Source organism: Oncorhynchus gorbuscha, linkage group LG20 (genome assembly GCF_021184085.1).
Source record: "Oncorhynchus gorbuscha isolate QuinsamMale2020 ecotype Even-year linkage group LG20, OgorEven_v1.0, whole genome shotgun sequence".
Taxonomy (NCBI): domain Eukaryota; kingdom Metazoa; phylum Chordata; class Actinopteri; order Salmoniformes; family Salmonidae; genus Oncorhynchus; species Oncorhynchus gorbuscha.
Genome location: NC_060192.1, coordinates 29,481,304 through 29,501,295, shown reverse-complemented (window position 1 = coordinate 29,501,295; position 19,992 = coordinate 29,481,304). Strand labels below are relative to the sequence as shown.

General features: G+C 44.8%; 1 protein-coding gene across 1 annotated transcript in view; it reads right to left on the bottom strand.

Annotated features, from left to right (window-relative positions):
- nrxn2a (neurexin 2a) overlaps positions 1-19,992 on the bottom strand; it is a 381,645-nt gene that overhangs the window by 283,290 nt on the left and 78,363 nt on the right. Inside the window, 1 exon segment of the mRNA XM_046317726.1 lies at positions 15,187-15,204. Within this exon segment, the coding sequence (XP_046173682.1) occupies positions 15,187-15,204 (18 nt within the window).

The window sequence follows — 19,992 nt, the reverse complement described above, 5'->3', positions numbered from 1 at the left end:
CCAGCACCCTTCCTCTATAAGACAGCTGGGGTAACACCCATTTCCACCCAGACAATCTGGCACACACTTTCTCCACTATACCCTCCCAGTACATTATCTGAAAGACAACGGAGCCTAGAAAACCCCCCAAAGTCTTCATCCCATCTCTGCCCCACTTTAGCCCCCGTGGTAACCATGGAGCTGACCCCGTCTGAATCTGACCTACCCACCGCGATTCGCTCTTTTCCCAATTGACTCTAGCTGAGGAGGCCCCCTCATACAAATTTAAAGCGTTTGAGAACCTTAACATATTCACCCCCTGTAATAAAAACTGTCACGTCATCTGCATATGCAGACAGTGCTATCATGGGACCCTTCATAACCCCTGGCACAGAGAAACCAGTAAGCCTCGCTCTTAAAATACAAAGCATTGGTTCAATTACCAGATAATATAACTGCCCTGAAAGTGGGCATCCCTGCCTGATGCCCCTTTGGACGGGGATGGGGCAGCTCAAACCACCCCCCCACCTTCATCATACATGAGGCCCCAACATACAGTAAACTCATCCAAGACAAAAAACATCCCCAAACCCAAAGGCTTTCATTGTTTTGAACAAGTACTGATGGTTCACGCGGTCAAAAGCCTTTTACAAATGTTTAAAACATTTCTTATCAGAAACAAGTTATCAACAACAGAGCGGTCAGGTACACAGTAAGACTGGTCCTTGTTGACCAACAGCCCCAGATACTCGTTGAACCTGTTTGAGAGACATTTAGATAAAATTGTATATTATGCACACAGCAATACAACAGGCCGCCAAGTTTTTAGAAGAGCCAAATCCCCCTTTTTTGGCAACAATGAAAGCACAGTACGTTGACAAGATACAGGAAGAGAACCCTCATGAAAATATTCACACACCACTTCATACAAATCCCCCCCAACAGTGCTTATAGAACTCAGATGGTACACCATCGATGCCAGGGGCTCAGCCTGATGAGAGCTGCATAACTGCTGTGGACAGCTCCTGCAGAGTAATGTCAGAGTCCAGAGCAACTCTCTGTTCAGGGCCCAATTGAGGAAGTCCATGTAACAACTGTTCAGTACACAGAGAATCACAATTTTTTATTTATTTTAACTGTATTTTACTAGGCGAGTAAGTTAAGAACAAATTCTTCTTTTCAATGACGGCCTAGGAACAATGGGTTAACTGCCTGTTCAGGGGCAGAACGACAGATTTGTACCTTGTCAGCTCGGGGATTCAAACTTGCAACCTTTCGGTTACTAGTCCTTGCTCTAACCACTAGGCTACCATGCCGCCCCAATACTCTGCCTTATAGAGGGTCCACTGCACGTTGGCGCATCTCACCGTCATCCCTGGTCACCTTCCCATCAGGGAGCCGAAGGCAGACCATCTGTTTGCGTTGCAATGTAGACTGCCCTAGGTTTTTAAAAAATGCTTCCAACCCTACTACAGTAGTGATCAGATACATACAACCTGTCTAACCTTCCAACCCTACTACAGTAGTGATCAGATACATACAACCTGTCTAACCTTGCTGCACTGACACCACCTTCATTAACCTTTAACCTAACTTTTGCATTCCTTACTCTCCACACATCAGAAAGCTCAAACTCAGTTAATAGACCAGACAGGCAGGTAGCTGACCGCAGGTGAGGTTCTTCAGCAGTGCAATCAACAGTAAAATCTACAGTACAGTTCCAGTCTCCCCCTAAAAACATACACCCCTCTTGGTCACACTCTTCAGGTTTCCTTTATTTGATCAAATACAACAATGCTCTCTGTACCCTCATTAGGACATAAACAGAAAACATATAAAACATATTAAAAAACATCATATCTGCCTTGACCAATAAAACCAGACCCTTGACCATCTCTGTTGTAGACATCACAGTCACCCCTAAGCCTGAGGAAAACAAAATTGCCACTCCAGCAAATGAGTTCCATGACTGAGTATATGCTGCCCCTCCCACCACATACCCCAGTCAACCTCATTGTCCTCATCACTATGTGTCCTGTAGAAAAAAACACATGAAGCCTTTTCTGTTGAATGACTTCTAATACCCAAGCCCTCTTATTCCTATCCCTTCCCCCATTAATATGGAGAGAACCCACCCTTAGTGCCTCCATGTAGAAAAGAGAAAAGAAAAGCAGAAGAAACCACAGAGAAACCAGACAAAGAGAAAAAAACACTGAGTCATGATCATCATCGTTGTTTTAATTTTCTCTGAACCTGACCATGTTTCCCACTACCTTTTGCTCCTGTGACAGCAGTAACACATTTCCTCAAGCAAAAACACTTATTCTCACTTAACTGATCTAACCCCACCCCACCGTCTTCTGTTACGTCACAGCTGACCTCACACACTTCTTACCAATTTGACAGATTTCCCAAAGTCTGATCCAGGAACCCACTTACCTCCTCTTGAATGTAAATTGAATCATCACCAGCTGCTTTCATATCAAAAGAGATGTCATTATCCTTCTCCTGATCTTCCTCAACTGAGCACACAGACCTCTGACTCCCCTCAGCCACATCCCTTTCAACACTCCCCACTTGCACCCTATCAATCGTAGTGGGCATCTCCTCCACTACCTGGGAGACTAGCCCAACCTGAACCCCCTCCTGTACCCCATTACTCGTAGTGGGCATCTCCTCCACTACCTGGGACACTAGCTCCACATGAACCCCCTCGTGTACCCCATCACTCGTAGTGGGCATCTCCTCCACTACCTGGGAGACTAGCCCAACCTGAACCCCCTCGCGTACCCCATTACTCGTAGTGGGCATCTCCTCCACTACCTGGGACACTAAGCTCCACATGAACCCCCTCATGTACCCCATTACTCATAATGGACATCTCCTCCACTACCTGGGAGACTAGCTCCACATGAACCCCCTCCTGTATCCCATCACTCCCATCACTCCCATCACTTGTCACCAGTCTGAGGAAATGGCTCTCCAGATCCGTCCTTACCTCCTACAACAATATTTTTCCCTTCATACGATCAACAAAATGCTCTTCTTTAAGAAGTATGCCATGCTCAACCATACGATCAATAAAATGCTCTTCTTTAAGAAGTACACCATGCTCAACCATACGATCAACAAGACGCTCTTCTTTATGAAATACACCATGCTCAACCATACGATCAATAAAATGCTCTTCTTTAAGAAGTACACCATGCTCAACCATACAATCTACAAGACGCTCTTCTTTAAGAAGTACGCCATGCTCAACCATACGATCAACAAGACGCTCTTCTTTATGAAATACACCATGCTCAACCATCCGATCAACAAGACGCTCTTCTTTAAGAAATACACCATGCTCAACCATACGATCAACAAGACGCTCTTCTTTATGAAATACACCATGCTCAACCATCCGATCAACAAGACGCTCTTCTTTAAGAAGTACACCATGCTCAACCATAAGATCTACAAGACACTCTTCTTGAAGAAAAACCACCACCGCTTTACTCATCCACGACGCATAAGCAACATTCTCATAGCCTACCTTCTCTCCTATGGAAACCAGAAACTCCACAGTGACAGTAGCTTCAGTAACACACCTAAAGCCGTGCCGAAGTGACAGGGATGGCGTCCCCATGTGGGTCGCCATTCCCGCCAAAACCAGGGCAATTCAGACAAGAAAAACACACAACAAATAAACCAAATAAATAATCACTGTTATCATGCATAGAAAAATAAAAAACATCAAGAGAACTAAAACAAGTAGGGAAAAATAGGCGATCTAACCCCAGACAACACTCGCTCATACAATTCCCAGCATGCACCACTTTATGGAACTTCTGTGAGTGTAATGTTCACTGTTCATTTTTATAGTTTATTTCACTTTTGTTTATTATCTACTTCACCTGCTTTGGAAATGTTAACATATGTTTCCCATGCCAATAAATTGAATTTATTTGAGAAATGATAGAAAGAGAGAGACGATAGAGAGAGAGAGACGATAGAGATAGACGATAGCGAGAGAGAGGCGATTGAGAGAGAGACAATAGAGAGAGACAGAGAGAGTGTGAGAGAGGGAGGGAGGTAAATAGACGGACATAAAGAGAGAGAGTGTGAGAGATGGAGGGAGGGAGATAGATGAGAGGCGATAGAGAGACGAGAGAGAGACGATAGAGAGAGACAGAGACGATAGAGAGAGACAGCAAGATAATGAGAAATCTCTTACAAAGTATATCATTACAATGTCTTATTTTAGGAACACAATATCATATAATAAAGACAGGAGCTGTGTGAAGATACTCCAACACACATAATCCTGTAATTCCTTCAATTCTACTGTACGATCCACAAAGTTTATGTGTCTACGGGTGGAATCTCTTCAGTTCTACTGTATGATCCACACAGCTTATGTGTCTACAGGTGGAATCTCTTCAGTTCTACTGTACGATCCACACAGTTTATGTGTCTACAGGTGGAATCTCTTCAGTTCTACTGTACGATCCACACAGCTTATGTGTCTACAGGTGGAATCTCTTCAGTTCTACTGTACGATCCACACAGCTTATGTGTCTACAGGTGGAATCTCTTCAGTTCTACTGTACGATCCACAAAAGCTACAGGTGGAATCTCTTCAGTGTCGATCCACAAAGCTTATGTGTCTACAGGTGGAATCTCTTCAGTTCTACTGTACGATCCACACAGCTTGTGTCTACGGGTGGAATCTCTTCAGTTCTACTGTACGATCCACACAGCTTATGTGTCTACGGGTGGAATCTCTTCAGTTCTACTGTACGATCCACACAGCTTATGTGTCTACAGGTGGAATCTCTTCAGTTCTACTGTACGATCCACAAAGCTTATGTGTCTACAGGTGGAATCTCTTCAGTTCTACTGTACGATCCACACAGCTTATGTGTCTACGGGCGGCCTTTCAACCTCAGTGGTCTTACACTGGCAACATGAGCTCACGGAATTACAGAGCAGGTATGTCTATCAACAAACAAAAAGTCAGCAGAACATCAAATATATTTTTCAGCTGCGAGTGCACTGATCTCATCAGATACACGAGTGGAGAGTAGTACACTCTCCTCCTCCATCCCTCTCCTCTTTGTATGTGTCAAGGGAATCCCTGAGACTGAAGTCCTTTCCCTATCCAGATTTGTAACTAAGCCTACTCTACAGAAGCTCATTCAAGGCAGTTCACGTCAGTTCAAGTCACCTGTTTATTCCCCAAACAGTAAATAAACTGCTAATATTGATGATATTGTATCACCAGGAGAATCCACTGTACTGTGCAATAGCCCCCTCTTCCTCCAGCTAAGTACCATCGTGCGGAGGCCAGCGGCCCAAAGGATCTGTCTCTGTGCAGTGTCTCCGTCAGTGCTCGGGCCTGATATAATGTGGCTGGTCCCTAAAGTGCATGGCATTGCATGACAGACACACCTGTGTTCCTCTAAGACAGCTCTCACAATCCCGATCTGGGGGAGCTGACTGGAATCTCACATGACAACAGGGAGAGAGGGCATACAACAGCGCAGACAACTCAGAAAAACATTTAAATAGAGTGAGGAATATAGTAATTTGTTTTCCCATATTGCCGAAGGCTAAGGTACGCTGCATCTCAATACTGTCAATCATCTTGGAGTCTCCTCACATTACTGGTAAGAGAGAGAGGCAGCCTTTAACACCTGCACTGATATCTATACATCCAGCTGGACGCCGTGACAACCCACAAAGACGGTCACGTACACCTGGTGGAAGGCGCTGGGGGCAGGATGGAGTTCATACATCTAATTCACACAATATAAAATGGGAAAAGAGCTACAGGAGAGTTCCATTGACTGTCAGTCTCAAGGGAACTGCTGTGCTTTCCTCATTCAGGTGTATATTGTGCCTTCTCATCCCATGAGGACAGACACCATTAAATGGAAGGAGCTGATGTTTTGACATCATATTCTAGCGCACCCTTTAATATTGCAATGCTGAGAAAGAGAGTAAAAACAATATGTCAACTACATTATCAAAGTGAACAATGAGGAAAATATTATTCAGCGGATAAATATCTAGCCTCCTATCTATGTGTTATCATACTTTTAGTTATTACTTGAGTTGTCTTCTGTCAGCCACACATATGAGATTGACGGCTCAGCCTGAGTGGCTAGCACAGACAGCCTCTTCTTACGGATATAAAAGATAAGCACTCGGAGATGTGGACCACGCACGACAAAAGAGTAGAATTTCCAAAAATCACAGTGTCATCTTCTCTTGTTGAAAACAATTGTAGGCACCCTCGAGCTCAGACAGAAGGGGTAAATCTCAGCCATCCTGACAAGCTGACTGGAGTGTCCACCATACGAAACAACCGGATATTACACAATATATCTGTACATAATCTGGCAAACAGGAAACAGTTACTATCACAGTAACCCAAACTGTAGCAACACCCTCGTTACAGTATCTAGTGAAGCATGCCTCCCTAATTTACAACATCCACATGGGAGTGAACCTCAGGGTCTCCTGAAACCCACCGTGAGGATGTCTCATTGTGCTCATTTTAGAGTCCATCCCCACAATCTGTTCCCACTGAGACTTTCACCACAAGGAGAGAAAGAGACACTTCAACAATGACGGAGTTGAGAAAAGCCTTGAAAATGTACACAAATGCACTCGTAGGTCAAATGAGAGATCACTTCCAGCCCACGCAAACACATATAGCAGCTGAATCGCACCAACATGTTGGTCCATTTTCTTTTGTAGATGGTGTTAGTTGAAATATACTGAAGAAGATGACATGATGAGATGGAGGATGGAGGTTTGAGTTACCTCTACGTGGTTTAACAGGATAGAGGTTTGAGTTACCTCTACGTGGTTTAACAGGATAGAGGTTTGAGTTACCTCTACGTGGTTTAACAGGATAGAGGTTTGAGTTACCTCTACGTGGTTTAACAGGATAGAGGTTTGAGTTACATCTACATGCTTTAACAGGATAGAGGTTTGAGTTACATCTACATGGTTTAACAGGATGGAGGTTTGAGTTACATCTACATGCTTTAACAGGATAGAGGTTTGAGTTACATCTACGTGGTTTAACAGGATGGAGGTTTGAGTTACATCTACATGCTTTAACAGGATAGAGGTTTGAGTTACATCTACATGGTTTAACAGGATGGAGGTTTGAGGTACCTCTACATGGTTTAACAGGATAGAGGTTTGAGTTACATCTAAGTGGTTTAACAGGATGGAGGTTTGAGTTACCTCTACATGGTTTAACAGGATAGAGGTTTGAGTTACATCTAAGTGGTTTAACAGGATGGAGGTTTGAGTTACCTCTACATGGTTTAACAGGATAGAGGTTTGAGTTACATCTAAGTGGTTTAACAGGATAGAGGTTTGAGTTACATCTAAGTGGTTTAACAGGATAGAGGTTTGAGTTACATCTAAGTGGTTTAACAGGATAGAGGTTTGAGTTACATCTACATGGTTTAACAGGATAGAGGTTTGAGTTACATCTAAGTGGTTTAACAGGATAGAGGTTTGAGTTACATCTAAGTGGTTTAACAGGATAGAGGTTTGAGTTACATCTAAGTGGTTTAACAGGATAGAGGTTTGAGTTACATCTACATGGTTTAACAGGATAGAGGTTTGAGTTACCTCTACATGGTTTAACAGGATAGAGGTTTGAGTTACATCTAAGTGGTTTAACAGGATAGAGGTTTGAGTTACATCTAAGTGGTTTAACAGGATAGAGGTTTGAGTTACATCTAAGTGGTTTAACAGGATAGAGGTTTGAGTTACATCTAAGTGGTTTAACAGGATAGAGGTTTGAGTTACATCTACATGGTTTAACAGGATAGAGGTTTGAGTTACATCTAAGTGGTTTAACAGGATAGAGGTTTGAGTTACATCTACGTGGTTTAACAGGATAGAGGTTTGAGTTACATCTACATGGTTTAACAGGATAGAGGTTTGAGTTACATCTAAGTGGTTTAACAGGATAGAGGTTTGAGTTACATCTAAGTGGTTTAACAGGATAGAGGTTTGAGTTACATCTACATGGTTTAACAGGATAGAGGTTTGAGTTACATCTAAGTGGTTTAACAGGATAGAGGTTTGAGTTACATCTACATGGTTTAACAGGATAGAGGTTTGAGAGTGGTTTAACAGGATAGAGGTTTGAGTTACATCTAAGTGGTTTAACAGGATAGAGGTTTGAGTTACATCTAAGTGGTTTAACAGGATAGAGGTTTGAGTTACATCTAAGTGGTTTAACAGGATGTGGGCAATATTGAAAGAAGACTTAAACTAAACATTTGTAAAAAGACATAAAAGGAAGAGGTATTCCTCTATCTTCATTCTTACACATCAGATTGCACGACTGCAGTGATGTTGAACTATGCAGGCCCTTTCCACAATCAGCAAGAAGAGGACATTTCACCAATTAAGGGGGAGTTACATACCTAAACTCACAAGTAAAAAATAATGTTTTAGAAATAACATGTGTGCATGCACCTGGGACTGCTGAGAATGTAGGATGATGATAGAAACCTGTCTATCACTCCTCTTCTCTCTTCCTTTCTTCTTCTCTCTAATGCCAAGGCCATGTCAAGGACACCATATGCTCCTCCAAGCTGACTGCAAAGCCATTAGACAACGTGGGATTATGATCGGAGTCTGAGGTCTGGGTCATTAACTTTTGTTGTGTGTGTGTGCGTGTGTGTTTCAGTGTATGAAAGTGGATTGATTTCCTCAGCTACAGTTTAGCATTAGCTTCACTGACAGAGGCAAAAAACCCAGACTTGGTATCCATTTGATTAGGTAATCTTCCAATTTGGGTAAATAATACTGTTACTTTAATATCAGTTGATGAACTTCTCCGGCCCGTAATGATGGCACACATGATCACAGTGACCATGATAACAGCTCTCTCTCCCCAGATGGGATAAATATAGACATGCATATCTGTATCTGACAGGTCCCGACCACACACCCTGCATTCTCTGATGGTGAAGTAACACACATAAAGGAGTTCCCAATCACTGTGACACGCTGACGGAAATATCAAATCATTAGGATAATCAAAACCATCACACATTTAAAAAATATATTTGAATGCATAGGACAGGGAGTGTGTAAATGAGAAACAAACCAAAATCAAACTAGATTTGAATACATCTCTGAAGAAATAATTGCTAGTTTAACAAATAAAAACTGTCCTGGAAGTAGTAGATATAGTCAATAAAGAGCCTCTATCAGACCGCTGTGTCACGTTCATCATATGAAGGAGACCAAGGCACAGAGTTGTATGCGTACAGTCTCTTTATTAAAAGAATGAACACCAAACAAACGAACAAAAAACAAACCGTGACGCTATACAATATAGTGCTGACAGGCAACTACACATAGTCAAGGTCCCACAAACACCAAAAGGAAATGGCTACCTAAATATGATCCCCAATCAGAGACAACGATAAACAGCTGCCTCCGATTGGGAACCATATCAGGCCACCATAGACATACAAATCACCTAGAACTACAAAACCCTAGAAATACAAAAAAACATAGACAATACAAAAACTAGCGTACCCACCCTAGTCACGCCCTAACCTAACCAAAATATAAAGAAAACAGAGATATCTCAGGTCAGGGCGTGACAGTACCCCCCCCCCCCCACCCCCACAAAGTTGCGGACTCCCGGCTGCTAATCTGAACCTATAGGGGAGGGTCGGGTTGGGCACCTACCCTCAGTGGCGGCTCCGGTTCTGGATGCAGCCCCCCCTCTTTATGCTGATCCCTCTGCCTTTGTAGAACCGAACCGTGGATCATCGCAGGAGGCTCTGGACTGCGGATCATCGCCGGAGGCCTCGGACTGGGGACCGTCGCTGGAGACCTCGGACTGGGAACCTTCGCTGGAGGTTCCGAACTGTGGACTGTCGGTGGAGGTTCCAGACTGTGGACCGTCGGTGAAGGTTCCGGACTGTGGCCCGTCGTTGGATGTTGCGGACTGTGGCCCGTCGTTGGATGTTCCGGACTGTGGCCCATCGTTGGAGGTTCCGGACTGGGAACTGTCTCCGAAAGCTCTGGACTGGGAACTGTCGCCGGAAGCTCTGGACTGAGAACTGTCACCGGAAGCTCTGGACTGGGAACAGTCACCGGAAGCTCTGGACTGGGAACTGTCACCGGAAGCTCTGGACTGAGAACTGTCACCGGAAGCTCTGGACTGGGAACAGTCACCGGAAGCTCTGGACTGGGAACTGTCGCCGGAAGCTCTGGACTGTGGAGGCGCACTAGAGACCTGATGAGTGGTGCCGTCACTGGTGGTACCGGGCTGAAGACACGCATCTCACGGCGAGTGCGAGGAGCAGACATAGGACGTACTGGACTGTGGAGGCGCCCTGGAGGCCTGGTGCTTGGGACCGGTAGAGGTGGCACCGGGCTGAAGATGCGCACCTCAGGGCGAGTGCGAGGAGCAGACATAGGACGTACTGGACTGTGGAGGCGCCCTGGAGGCCTGGTGCTTGGGATCGGTACAGGTGACACCGGGCTGAAGACACGCACCTCAGGGCGAGTGCGGGGAGGAGGCACAGGACGTACTGGACTGTGGAGGCGCACTGGAGACACAGTACGCAGAGCCGGCGCACGATATCCTGGTCCAATGAGGTGTACTGGAGACCAGGAGCGCTGAGCCGGCACCATCCGTCCTGGCTGAATGCCCATTCTAGCCCAGCAAATGCGAGGAGCTGGAATAGAGCACACCGGGCTATGAATGCGAACTGGAGATCCCGTGCGCATCACTGCGTAACACGGTGTCTGACCAGTCACACCCTCCCCATGGTAAGCATGAGGAGTTGGCTCAGGTCTCCAACCTGACTCAGCCAATCTCCCCGTGTGCTCCCCAAAAAATGTTTTATGGGGCTGCCTCTCGTGCTTGTCTCGTTGGTACAACTCCTCGTAATATCGATGTTCCGCTTTCACTAGTACCACTCCCACCCCGCAGTCAGACCAGTAGTATGTCTAGCAGTACCACTCCCATCCCCCAGTCAGACCAGTAGTATGTCTAGCAGTACCACTCCCATCCCGCAGTCAGACCAGTAGTATGTCTAGCAGTACCACTCCCATCCCCAGGTCAGACCAGTAGTATGTCTAGCAGTACCACTCCCATCCCCCAGTCAGACCAGTAGTAGGTATAGCAGTACCACTCCCATCCCCCAGTCATACCAGTAGTATGTATAGCAGTACCACTCCCATCCCCCAGTCAGACCAGTAGTATGTATAGCAGTACCACTCCCATCCCCCAGTCAGACCAGTAGTATGTCTAGCAGTACCACTCCCATCCCGCAGTCAGACCAGTAGTATGTCTAGCAGTACCACTCCCATCCCCAGGTCAGACCAGTAGTATGTCTAGCAGTACCACTCCCATCCCCCAGTCAGACCAGTAGTATGTCTAGCAGTACCATTCCCATCCCCCAGTCAGACCAGTAGTATGTCTAGCAGTACCACTCCCATCCCCCAGTCAGACCAGTAGTATGTCTAGCAGTACCATTCCCATCCCCCAGTGAGACCAGTAGTATGTCTAGCAGTACCACTCCCATCCCCCAGTCAGACCAGTAGTATGTATAGCAGTACCACTCCCATCCCCTAGTCAGACCAGTAGTATGTCTAGCAGTACCACTCCCATCCCCCAGTCAGACCAGTAGTATGTCTAGCAGTACCACTCCCATCCCGCAGTCAGACCAGTAGTATGTCTAGCAGTACCACTCCCATCCCCAGGTCAGACCAGTAGTATGTCTAGCAGTACCACTCCCATCCCCCAGTCAGATCAGTAGTATGTCTAGCAGTACCATTCCCATCCCCCAGTCAGACCAGTAGTATGTCTAGCAGTACCACTCCCATCCCCCAGTCAGACCAGTAGTATGTCTAGCAGTACCATTCCCATCCCCCAGTCAGACCAGTAGTATGTCTAGCAGTACCACTCCCATCCCCCAGTCAGACCAGTAGTATGTCTAGCAGTACCACTCCCATCCCCCAGTCAGACCAGTAGTGTCTAGCAGTACCATTCCCATCCACAGGTCAGATCAGTAGTATGTCTAGCAGTACCACTCCCATCCCCCAGTCAGACCAGTAGTATGTCTAGCAGTACCACTCCCATCCCCCAGTCAGACCAGTAGTATGTCTAGCAGTACCACTCCCATCCCCCAGTCAGACCAGTAGTATGTCTAGCAGTACCACTCCCATCCCCAGGTCAGACCAGTAGTATGTCTACCAGTACCACTCCCATCCCCCAGTCAGACCAGTAGTATGTCTAGCAGTACCACTCCCATCCCCCAGTCAGACCAGTAGTATGTATAGCAGTACCACTCCCATCCCCTAGTCAGACCAGTAGTATGTCTAGCAGTACCACTCCCATCCCCCAGTCAGACCAGTAGTATGTCTAGCAGTACCATTCCCATCCCCCAGTCAGACCAGTAGTATGTCTAGCAGTACCACTCCCATCCCCCAGTCAGACCAGTAGTATGTCTAGCAGTACCACTCCCATCCCGCAGTCAGACCAGTAGTATGTCTAGCAGTACCACTCCCATCCCCAGGTCTGACCAGTAGTATGTCTAGCAGTACCACTCCCATCCCCCAGGTCTGACCAGTAGTATGTCTAGCAGTACCACTCCCATCCCCCAGTCAGACCAGTAGTATGTCTAGCAGTACCATTCCCATCCCCCAGTCAGACCAGTAGTATGTCTAGCAGTACCATTCCCATCCCCAGGTCAGACCAGTAGAATGTCTAGCAGTACAACTCCCATCCCCCAGTCACAACAGTAGTATATATAGCAGCACCAGAATCCCCAGTCTCAGCAACAGCCCAGTCCTCTCTGGCTCACTGATGTGATTAATCACTGGCCCCCTTAATGCCCAGAGGTATACATTCAATCAAACGTTATCTTTTTAATATTCCAGTCCTCGCACACACACACACTTACAATGAGCAAATACTGGGAATAATTACTGGGAATAATTGGAACCAGATGACTAAATCAATCAAGGTTCAACTGATTCTAAATGTCAAGTATTTTGAGTGTTTAGAATAAGTGTTGATATACATGAGGTATGGACTTTATGAAGCCCATTTGGGAAACAGGCAACGCAGCTTAATGTAAAGCCAATACTGCACATCAATTTTCTCAAAAGTCAGCACATTGTTTTATTGTCCTGTGAAAGTGAAAGGCTCAGACAACCAAAGCCTTCAGTCGACCTTCCTTACACTCTTACCCTATCTCAAATTCCTGCCCTAGCCTGCACCAAACAGACTTACTACATCACAATTTTTATTGTCTGAATGCCAAAGACAATTTGCAGAAACAACAACTTTCTGTCCCCGTAGTGCAGACATACAGTACCTCCATTACACACCTCGGCTCAGAGCTGCAAGGCAGGATGTATAGGTGTCAGATTCCAATAGGTGGCAGATGACAGAAATGGTAATACTACCATAAAGCTGCAAGCTGTGGGGCACAACCATGTGACTAATGCTCTCAAAGGCCCAGGAAATGGAATCCGTATGCAGCTTATCTATTCCTATACTGTGGCCCGGAGGAAGACTTCCTACCATAACTCATAATGATAAGTTACACTTTTACCGCCTATACACCTCTAACATGTATCTGAGACTTATTCTAATCTATTGAAATGGCCATTGAAAAGAAGGATAGACTTAAGTGCCCACCTTATTAAGCTGACTTTAAAGTGCTTCTATTATAATGTGCCTGCGAAAATTAGCCAAGCTACATAAAGACATGGGCTAACAGAAACAAAAAGAGGGAGTGAAATCCCCTGGCTGGATTAGGTGGATCCTTGCTAAAGAGAGACAGACAGACACAGACGGACAGACATCACGTGGCCTGCTTTGAACTCTCTGGAGAAATTAAACCAGCAGGTATCTACATCTCCCTAGCAACATTAGAAAGGTTACTACCGGGCTCTTAGGTCAGATCCCAGACAGAGAAAATAATGCTGTGCCCATCATCAATGCTACATTTAGCCAACCAGATATTGTTGGAAGACATGGAATTGCTTAATTGCATCAAGGGAATATAGCTCCACAGGGTGAATGTACTGTATGCATTCAGGGGTGGGCAACTCCAGTCCTCGGAGGCCTGATTGGTGTCACAGGTTTGCCCCAGCCCCAGCTAACACACCTGACTCCAATAATCACTTAATCGTGATCTTCAGTTTAGAATGCAATTTGATTTATTCAGCTGTGTTTGCTAGGGATGGAGAAAAAGTCTGACAACAATCAGGCTCCTGAGGACTGGAGTTGCCCACCCCTGCGACAACTGTAATGGATCTTTGCTACACCTCATTTGGCGACCAGCAGCAGCACAGCTCACGGATGAAGGCCATGTCAAGTGAAAAGCCATGGCAATGCTTTGCGTGTAATGACTACCGCAAAGTCATGGTTAGTTGTTGCTGCATTATAGAACAGCATAGTCTATTGCCTCTAGCAATGTTTCTGTGATGTCACAATCCACGCATCATTACCTCTCCTGTCTTTTCCCTCTTATTCTCATTATCCAACACATACAATTGTGTCAGAGGAGGCTGGTGGGAGGTGAAATAGGAGGACATTGTAATGACTGGAATGGAATGAACGGAACAGTATCATACACATCAAACACATGGAAACCATGTTCGACTCCGTTCCATGGATACCATTCCAGCTATTACAATGAGCATGTCCTCCTCTAGCTCCTCCCACCAGCCTCCTCTGGTGTCAAAGGCTTTCTATTTCACCCACTCACAGGAAATGGTCTGGCAAACCTATACATATTTAGAGGTACATCTGTGTCTTGCTAAACAAACACTACAAACTCCACTACCCACCAGTTGCTATGATCTGATAGAAGATACAATGTTTGAAAAGTACTAGAGGTATTTGAGGAAAAATCTGTCTCTTTCCCAGGTGTTCATATCCTTGATAGGGGAAATTCAGACTCTCTGGGATGTTCTACTAGGCTCATAAAAAAAGCAAACATGCCCTTGTACGACAAGGATTTAAAGCGCAGATCCATTGTAAGACCGTCACAGTATGACCTGTTTCCATAATTACCCAAATGTTTATGCAACTCTCACTGCAGAACTGGGGCAGACATAGTCAGAATACATTCAATGTAATTAAAAAATGCAGCTGCTATTCACTGTCAAATAAAAGGTATGTTATCTTACCAGATTGCGTTGATACGGCTGCGAGGAGAGAAGAAGAAAAAAACAGTCAGTCAGGGTTTTGATCAAATCCTTCAACACCTACTCCATCCACTCAAAATAGTCAGTCAGGGCTTTGATCAAATCCTTCAACACCTACTCCATCCACTCAAAACAGTCAGTCAGGGCTTTGATCAAATCCTTCAACACCTATTCTATCCACTCAAAACAGTCAGTCAGGGCTTTGATCAAATCCTTCAACACCTACTCCATCCACTCAAAACAGTCAGCTTTGATAAAATCCTTCAACACCTACTCCATCCACTCAAAACAGTCATTCGGGGCTTTGATCAAATCCTTCAACACCTACTCCATCCACTCAAAACAGACAGTCAGGGTCTTGATCAAATCCTTCAACGCATACTCGATCCACTAAAACAGTCAATCAAGGCTATGATCAAAACCTTTCAAAGCCAACTCCATCCACTCAAAACAGTCAGTCAGGGCTTTGTTAAAATCCTTGAACACCTACTACATCCACTCGAAACAGTCAGGGTTTTGATCAAATCCTTCAACGCCTACTCCATCCACTCAAAACAGTCAGTCTGGGTTTTGATCAATTCCTTCAACACCTACCCCATCCACTCAAAACAGTCAGCCAGCATTTTGATCCAATCCTTCAACACCTACTCCATCCACTCAAAACAGTCAGTCAGGGTTTTGATCAAATCCTTCAACGCCTACTCCATCCACTCAAAACAGTCAGTCTGGGTTTTGATCAATTCCTTCAACACCTACCCCATCCACTCAAAACAGTCAGCCAGCATTTTGATCCAATCCTTCAACACCTACTCCATCCACTCAAAACAGTCAGTCAGGGTTTTGATAAAATCCTTCAACACCTACTCCATCCACTCAAAACAGTCAGTCAGGGCTTTGATCAAATCCTTCAACATCTACTCCATCCACTCAAAACAGTCAGTCGGGGCTTTGTTCAAATCCTTCAACACCTACTCCATCCACTCAAAACAGTCAGTCAGGGTTTTGATCAAATCCTTCAATGCCTACTCCATCCACTCAAAACAGTCAATCAACCCTTAATCAAATCGTTAAAGGCCTACTCCATCCACTCAAAACAGTCAGTCAGGGCATTGATCAAATCACTTAACACATACTCCATCCACTCAAAACAGTCAGGGCTTTGATGAAATCCATCAACACCTACTCCATACACTCAAAACAGTCATTCAGGGTTTTGATCAAATCCTTCAACACCTACTCCATCCTCTCAAAACAGTCAGTCAGGGCTTTGATCAAATCCTTCAACACCTACTCCATCCACTCAAAACAGTCAGTCAGGGCTTTGATCAAATCCTTCAACACCTACTCCATCCACTCAAAACAGTCAGTCAGGGTTTTGATCAAATCCTTCAATGCCTACTCCATCCACTCAAAATAGTCAATCAACCCTTAATCAAGTCGTTAAAGGCCTACTCCATCCACTCAAAACAGTCAGTCAGGGCATTGATCAAATCACTTAACACATACTCCATCCACTCAAAACAGTCAGGGCTTTGATGAAATCCATCAACACCTACTCCATCCTCTCAAAACAGTCAGTCAGGGCTTTGATCAAATCCTTCAACACCTACTCCATCCACTCAAAACAGTCAGTCAGGGTTTTGATCAAATCCTTCAACACCTACTCCATCCACTCTTAATAGTCAGTCTGTGTTTTGATCAAATCCTTCAATACCTACTCCATCCACTCAAAACAGTCAGTCAGGGTTTTGATCAAATCCTTCAACACCAACTCCATCCACTCAAAACAGTCATGACAATGTCTGCCTTTTGAATGCTTTTTATAAAGCATACTCTAGTCAGTCTCATGTAGGCAATATACCATGGATATAAATATAGTTTAAGATGATCTTAGTATGCGTTCTTCCTGTTTGTACACCCAGTAGCAGAAAAGCCACACTGCTCTTTCACTGTTCACAAATGTCCTCACGGTTAGCAGACAAGTTGTTGTGCCATGATCACAAAGTGACAGTAGGTCAACGGTGTCCTGAAATATGAATGGACAGCCACAGCATGTGAAGCTGGGTTATTTCAACTGAGTAGACATACCAGTTCAGCTGTCCTCCTTTACCTATGCCTCAGAGTGGCGCAGTGTTCTAAGGCACTGCATCTCAGTGCTAGAGGTGTCACTACAGACCCTGGTTCGATTCCAGGCTGTATTACAACCGGCTGTGATTGGGAGGGCGGCGCACAATTCGTCCGGGTTAGGGTTTGGCCGAGGTAGGGTTTGGCCGGGTTAGGGTTTGTCCGGGGTAGGGTTTGGCCGGGGTAGGCTGTCCTTGGAAATAAGAATTTGTTCATAACTGACTTGCCTAGTTAATAATAAAGGTTAAAGAAATGTTTAATGTGAAATTCAGGTCATGTTGTGCTCACATTGTGTGATGTGAAACATACAGTAGACACAGGTATAGAGAGCAACAGTACTGGAGTCTTTTTGTAGGCATTAACACCATGGCTTGTTGGTGGTGGGGGGTTTGGATACATGCAGACAATAAGGTCTGTGGTAAACACAGGCTTAGGAGATCTTATACGTTTTGTTCTATGAGAATATGTTTTTCAGCTAATGTCACTTTCTGGTGTCAAGTCCTTTTGTCCGGATCTCTGGCAGTCTCTATGGGGGTGCCACAGGGTTAAATTCTCAGGCCGACTCTCTTCTCTGTATACATCAATGATGTCGCTCATGCTGCTGGTGATTCTCTGATCCACCTCTACGCAGACGACACCATTCTGTATACTTCTGGCCCTTCTTTGCACACTGTGTTTACTAACCTCCAGACGAGCTTCAATGCCATAGAACTCTCCTTCCGTGGCCTCCAACTGCTCTTAAATGCAAGTAAAACTAAATGCATGCTCTTCAACCGATCCCTGCCCGCCCGTCCAGCATCACTACTTTGGACGGTTCTGACTTAGAATATGTGGACAACTACAAATACCTAGGTGTCTGGTTAGACTGTAAATTCTCCTTCCAGAATCACATTAAGTATCTCCAATCCAAAATTAAATCTAGAATCGGCTTCCTATTTCGCAACAAAGCATCCTTCACTCATGCTGCCAAGCATACCCTCTTAAAACTGACTATCCTACCGATCCTCGACTTTGGCGATGTCATTTACAAAATAGCCTCCAACACTCTTCTCAACAAATTGGATGCAGTCTATCACAGTGCCATCAGTTTTGTCACCAAAGCCCCATTATTACCCACCACTGCGACCTGTACGCTCTCGTTGGCTGGCCCTCGCTTCATAATCATCGCCAAACCCACTGGCTACAGGTCATCTACAAGTCTTTGCTAGGTAATGCCACGCCTTATCACAGCTAACTGGACACCACAGCAGCACCCACCCAAAGCACGTGCTCCAGCAGGTATATTTCACTGGTCACCCCCAAAGCCAATTCCTCCTTTGGCCGCCTTTCCTTCCAGTTCTCTGCTGCCAATGACTGGAACGAACTGCAAAAATCACTGAAGCTGGAGACTCATATCTCCTCACTAACTTTAAGTACCAGCTGTCAGAGCAGCTTACAGATCACTGCACCTGTACATAGCCCATCTGTAAATAGCCCATCCAACTACCTCATCCCCATACTGTATTTATTCATTTTGCTCCTTTGTACCCCAGTATCTCTACTTGCACATTCATCTTCTGCACATCTATCACTCCAGTGTTTAATTGCTATATTGTAATTACGTTGCCACTATGGCCAATTTTATTGCCTTACCATCCTTATCTTACCTCATTTGCACACACTGTATATAGACCTTTTCTACTGTATTAGTCACTGTATGTTTGTTTATTCCATGTGTAACTCTGTGTCGAACTGCTTTGCTTTATCTTGGCCAGGTCTCAGTTGTAAATGAGAACTTGTTCTCAACTAGCCTACCTGGTTCATAAAGGTGTTCTCAACTAGCCTACCTGGTTCATAAAGGTGTTCTCAACTAGCCTACCTGGTTCATAAAGGTGAAATAAATCAATAAACAAACTTTGTGAATTTTGAAGAATTTATGTAATCAAACGACGCACGTAAAGCACATAAAGGCTTCATAATTCATGAAAGTCATGATAACTGACTGCTATTATCTCATAGAACAAAACATATCAGATCACATAAGCCTGTGTTAAATGCCAAAAATAAGGTGAGAGGTTATCACAAAACCCCATTCTTTCCCTGTTCATTCTCCCCATAGGAATGACTGAACAAACTAGAGGTAACTCATTTCCCCATTCATTTTCCACATAGGAATGGCTGAATGAACTAGAGGTAATTCATTTCCAGTTTTTAGGACTACAAGATGGCAAGCTCTTTGATACCATAGACAGTTTGAGCACAAAAATATGTATGGATCTACCTCTACATGAGATGCAAATATCCATTAAAGCTGCTTCCTTCACTATCTCAAGTACTTTTGTCAAAACCATAAAGGAAAATGGTGCAACAAATATTTGGTGGTTAGAATCAGTAATAGGAGTGACGGTACTCTATTCAAACTGTTTCTTTGGACAGCTCAGTAATTGGCAGTTAACAAGAAGGAACCATGTCATTATGTAGCCTAGCTAGTTTGTTAGATGTTTGACCCTGAAATGAATGCCTGTGTCAGCTAGCTAGCGATGGAGAAAGGATGCAGCGCATTACGACGCTGTTCGAGCCAGTGAGCAGCAGAGCAGTGTGTTCGTCTAGCTGTAAAAGGACTGTAATTGACGATCCTTTCTGTTGACTGGAAGACAGGCCAATTGCCATGGCGACAGGATGAAT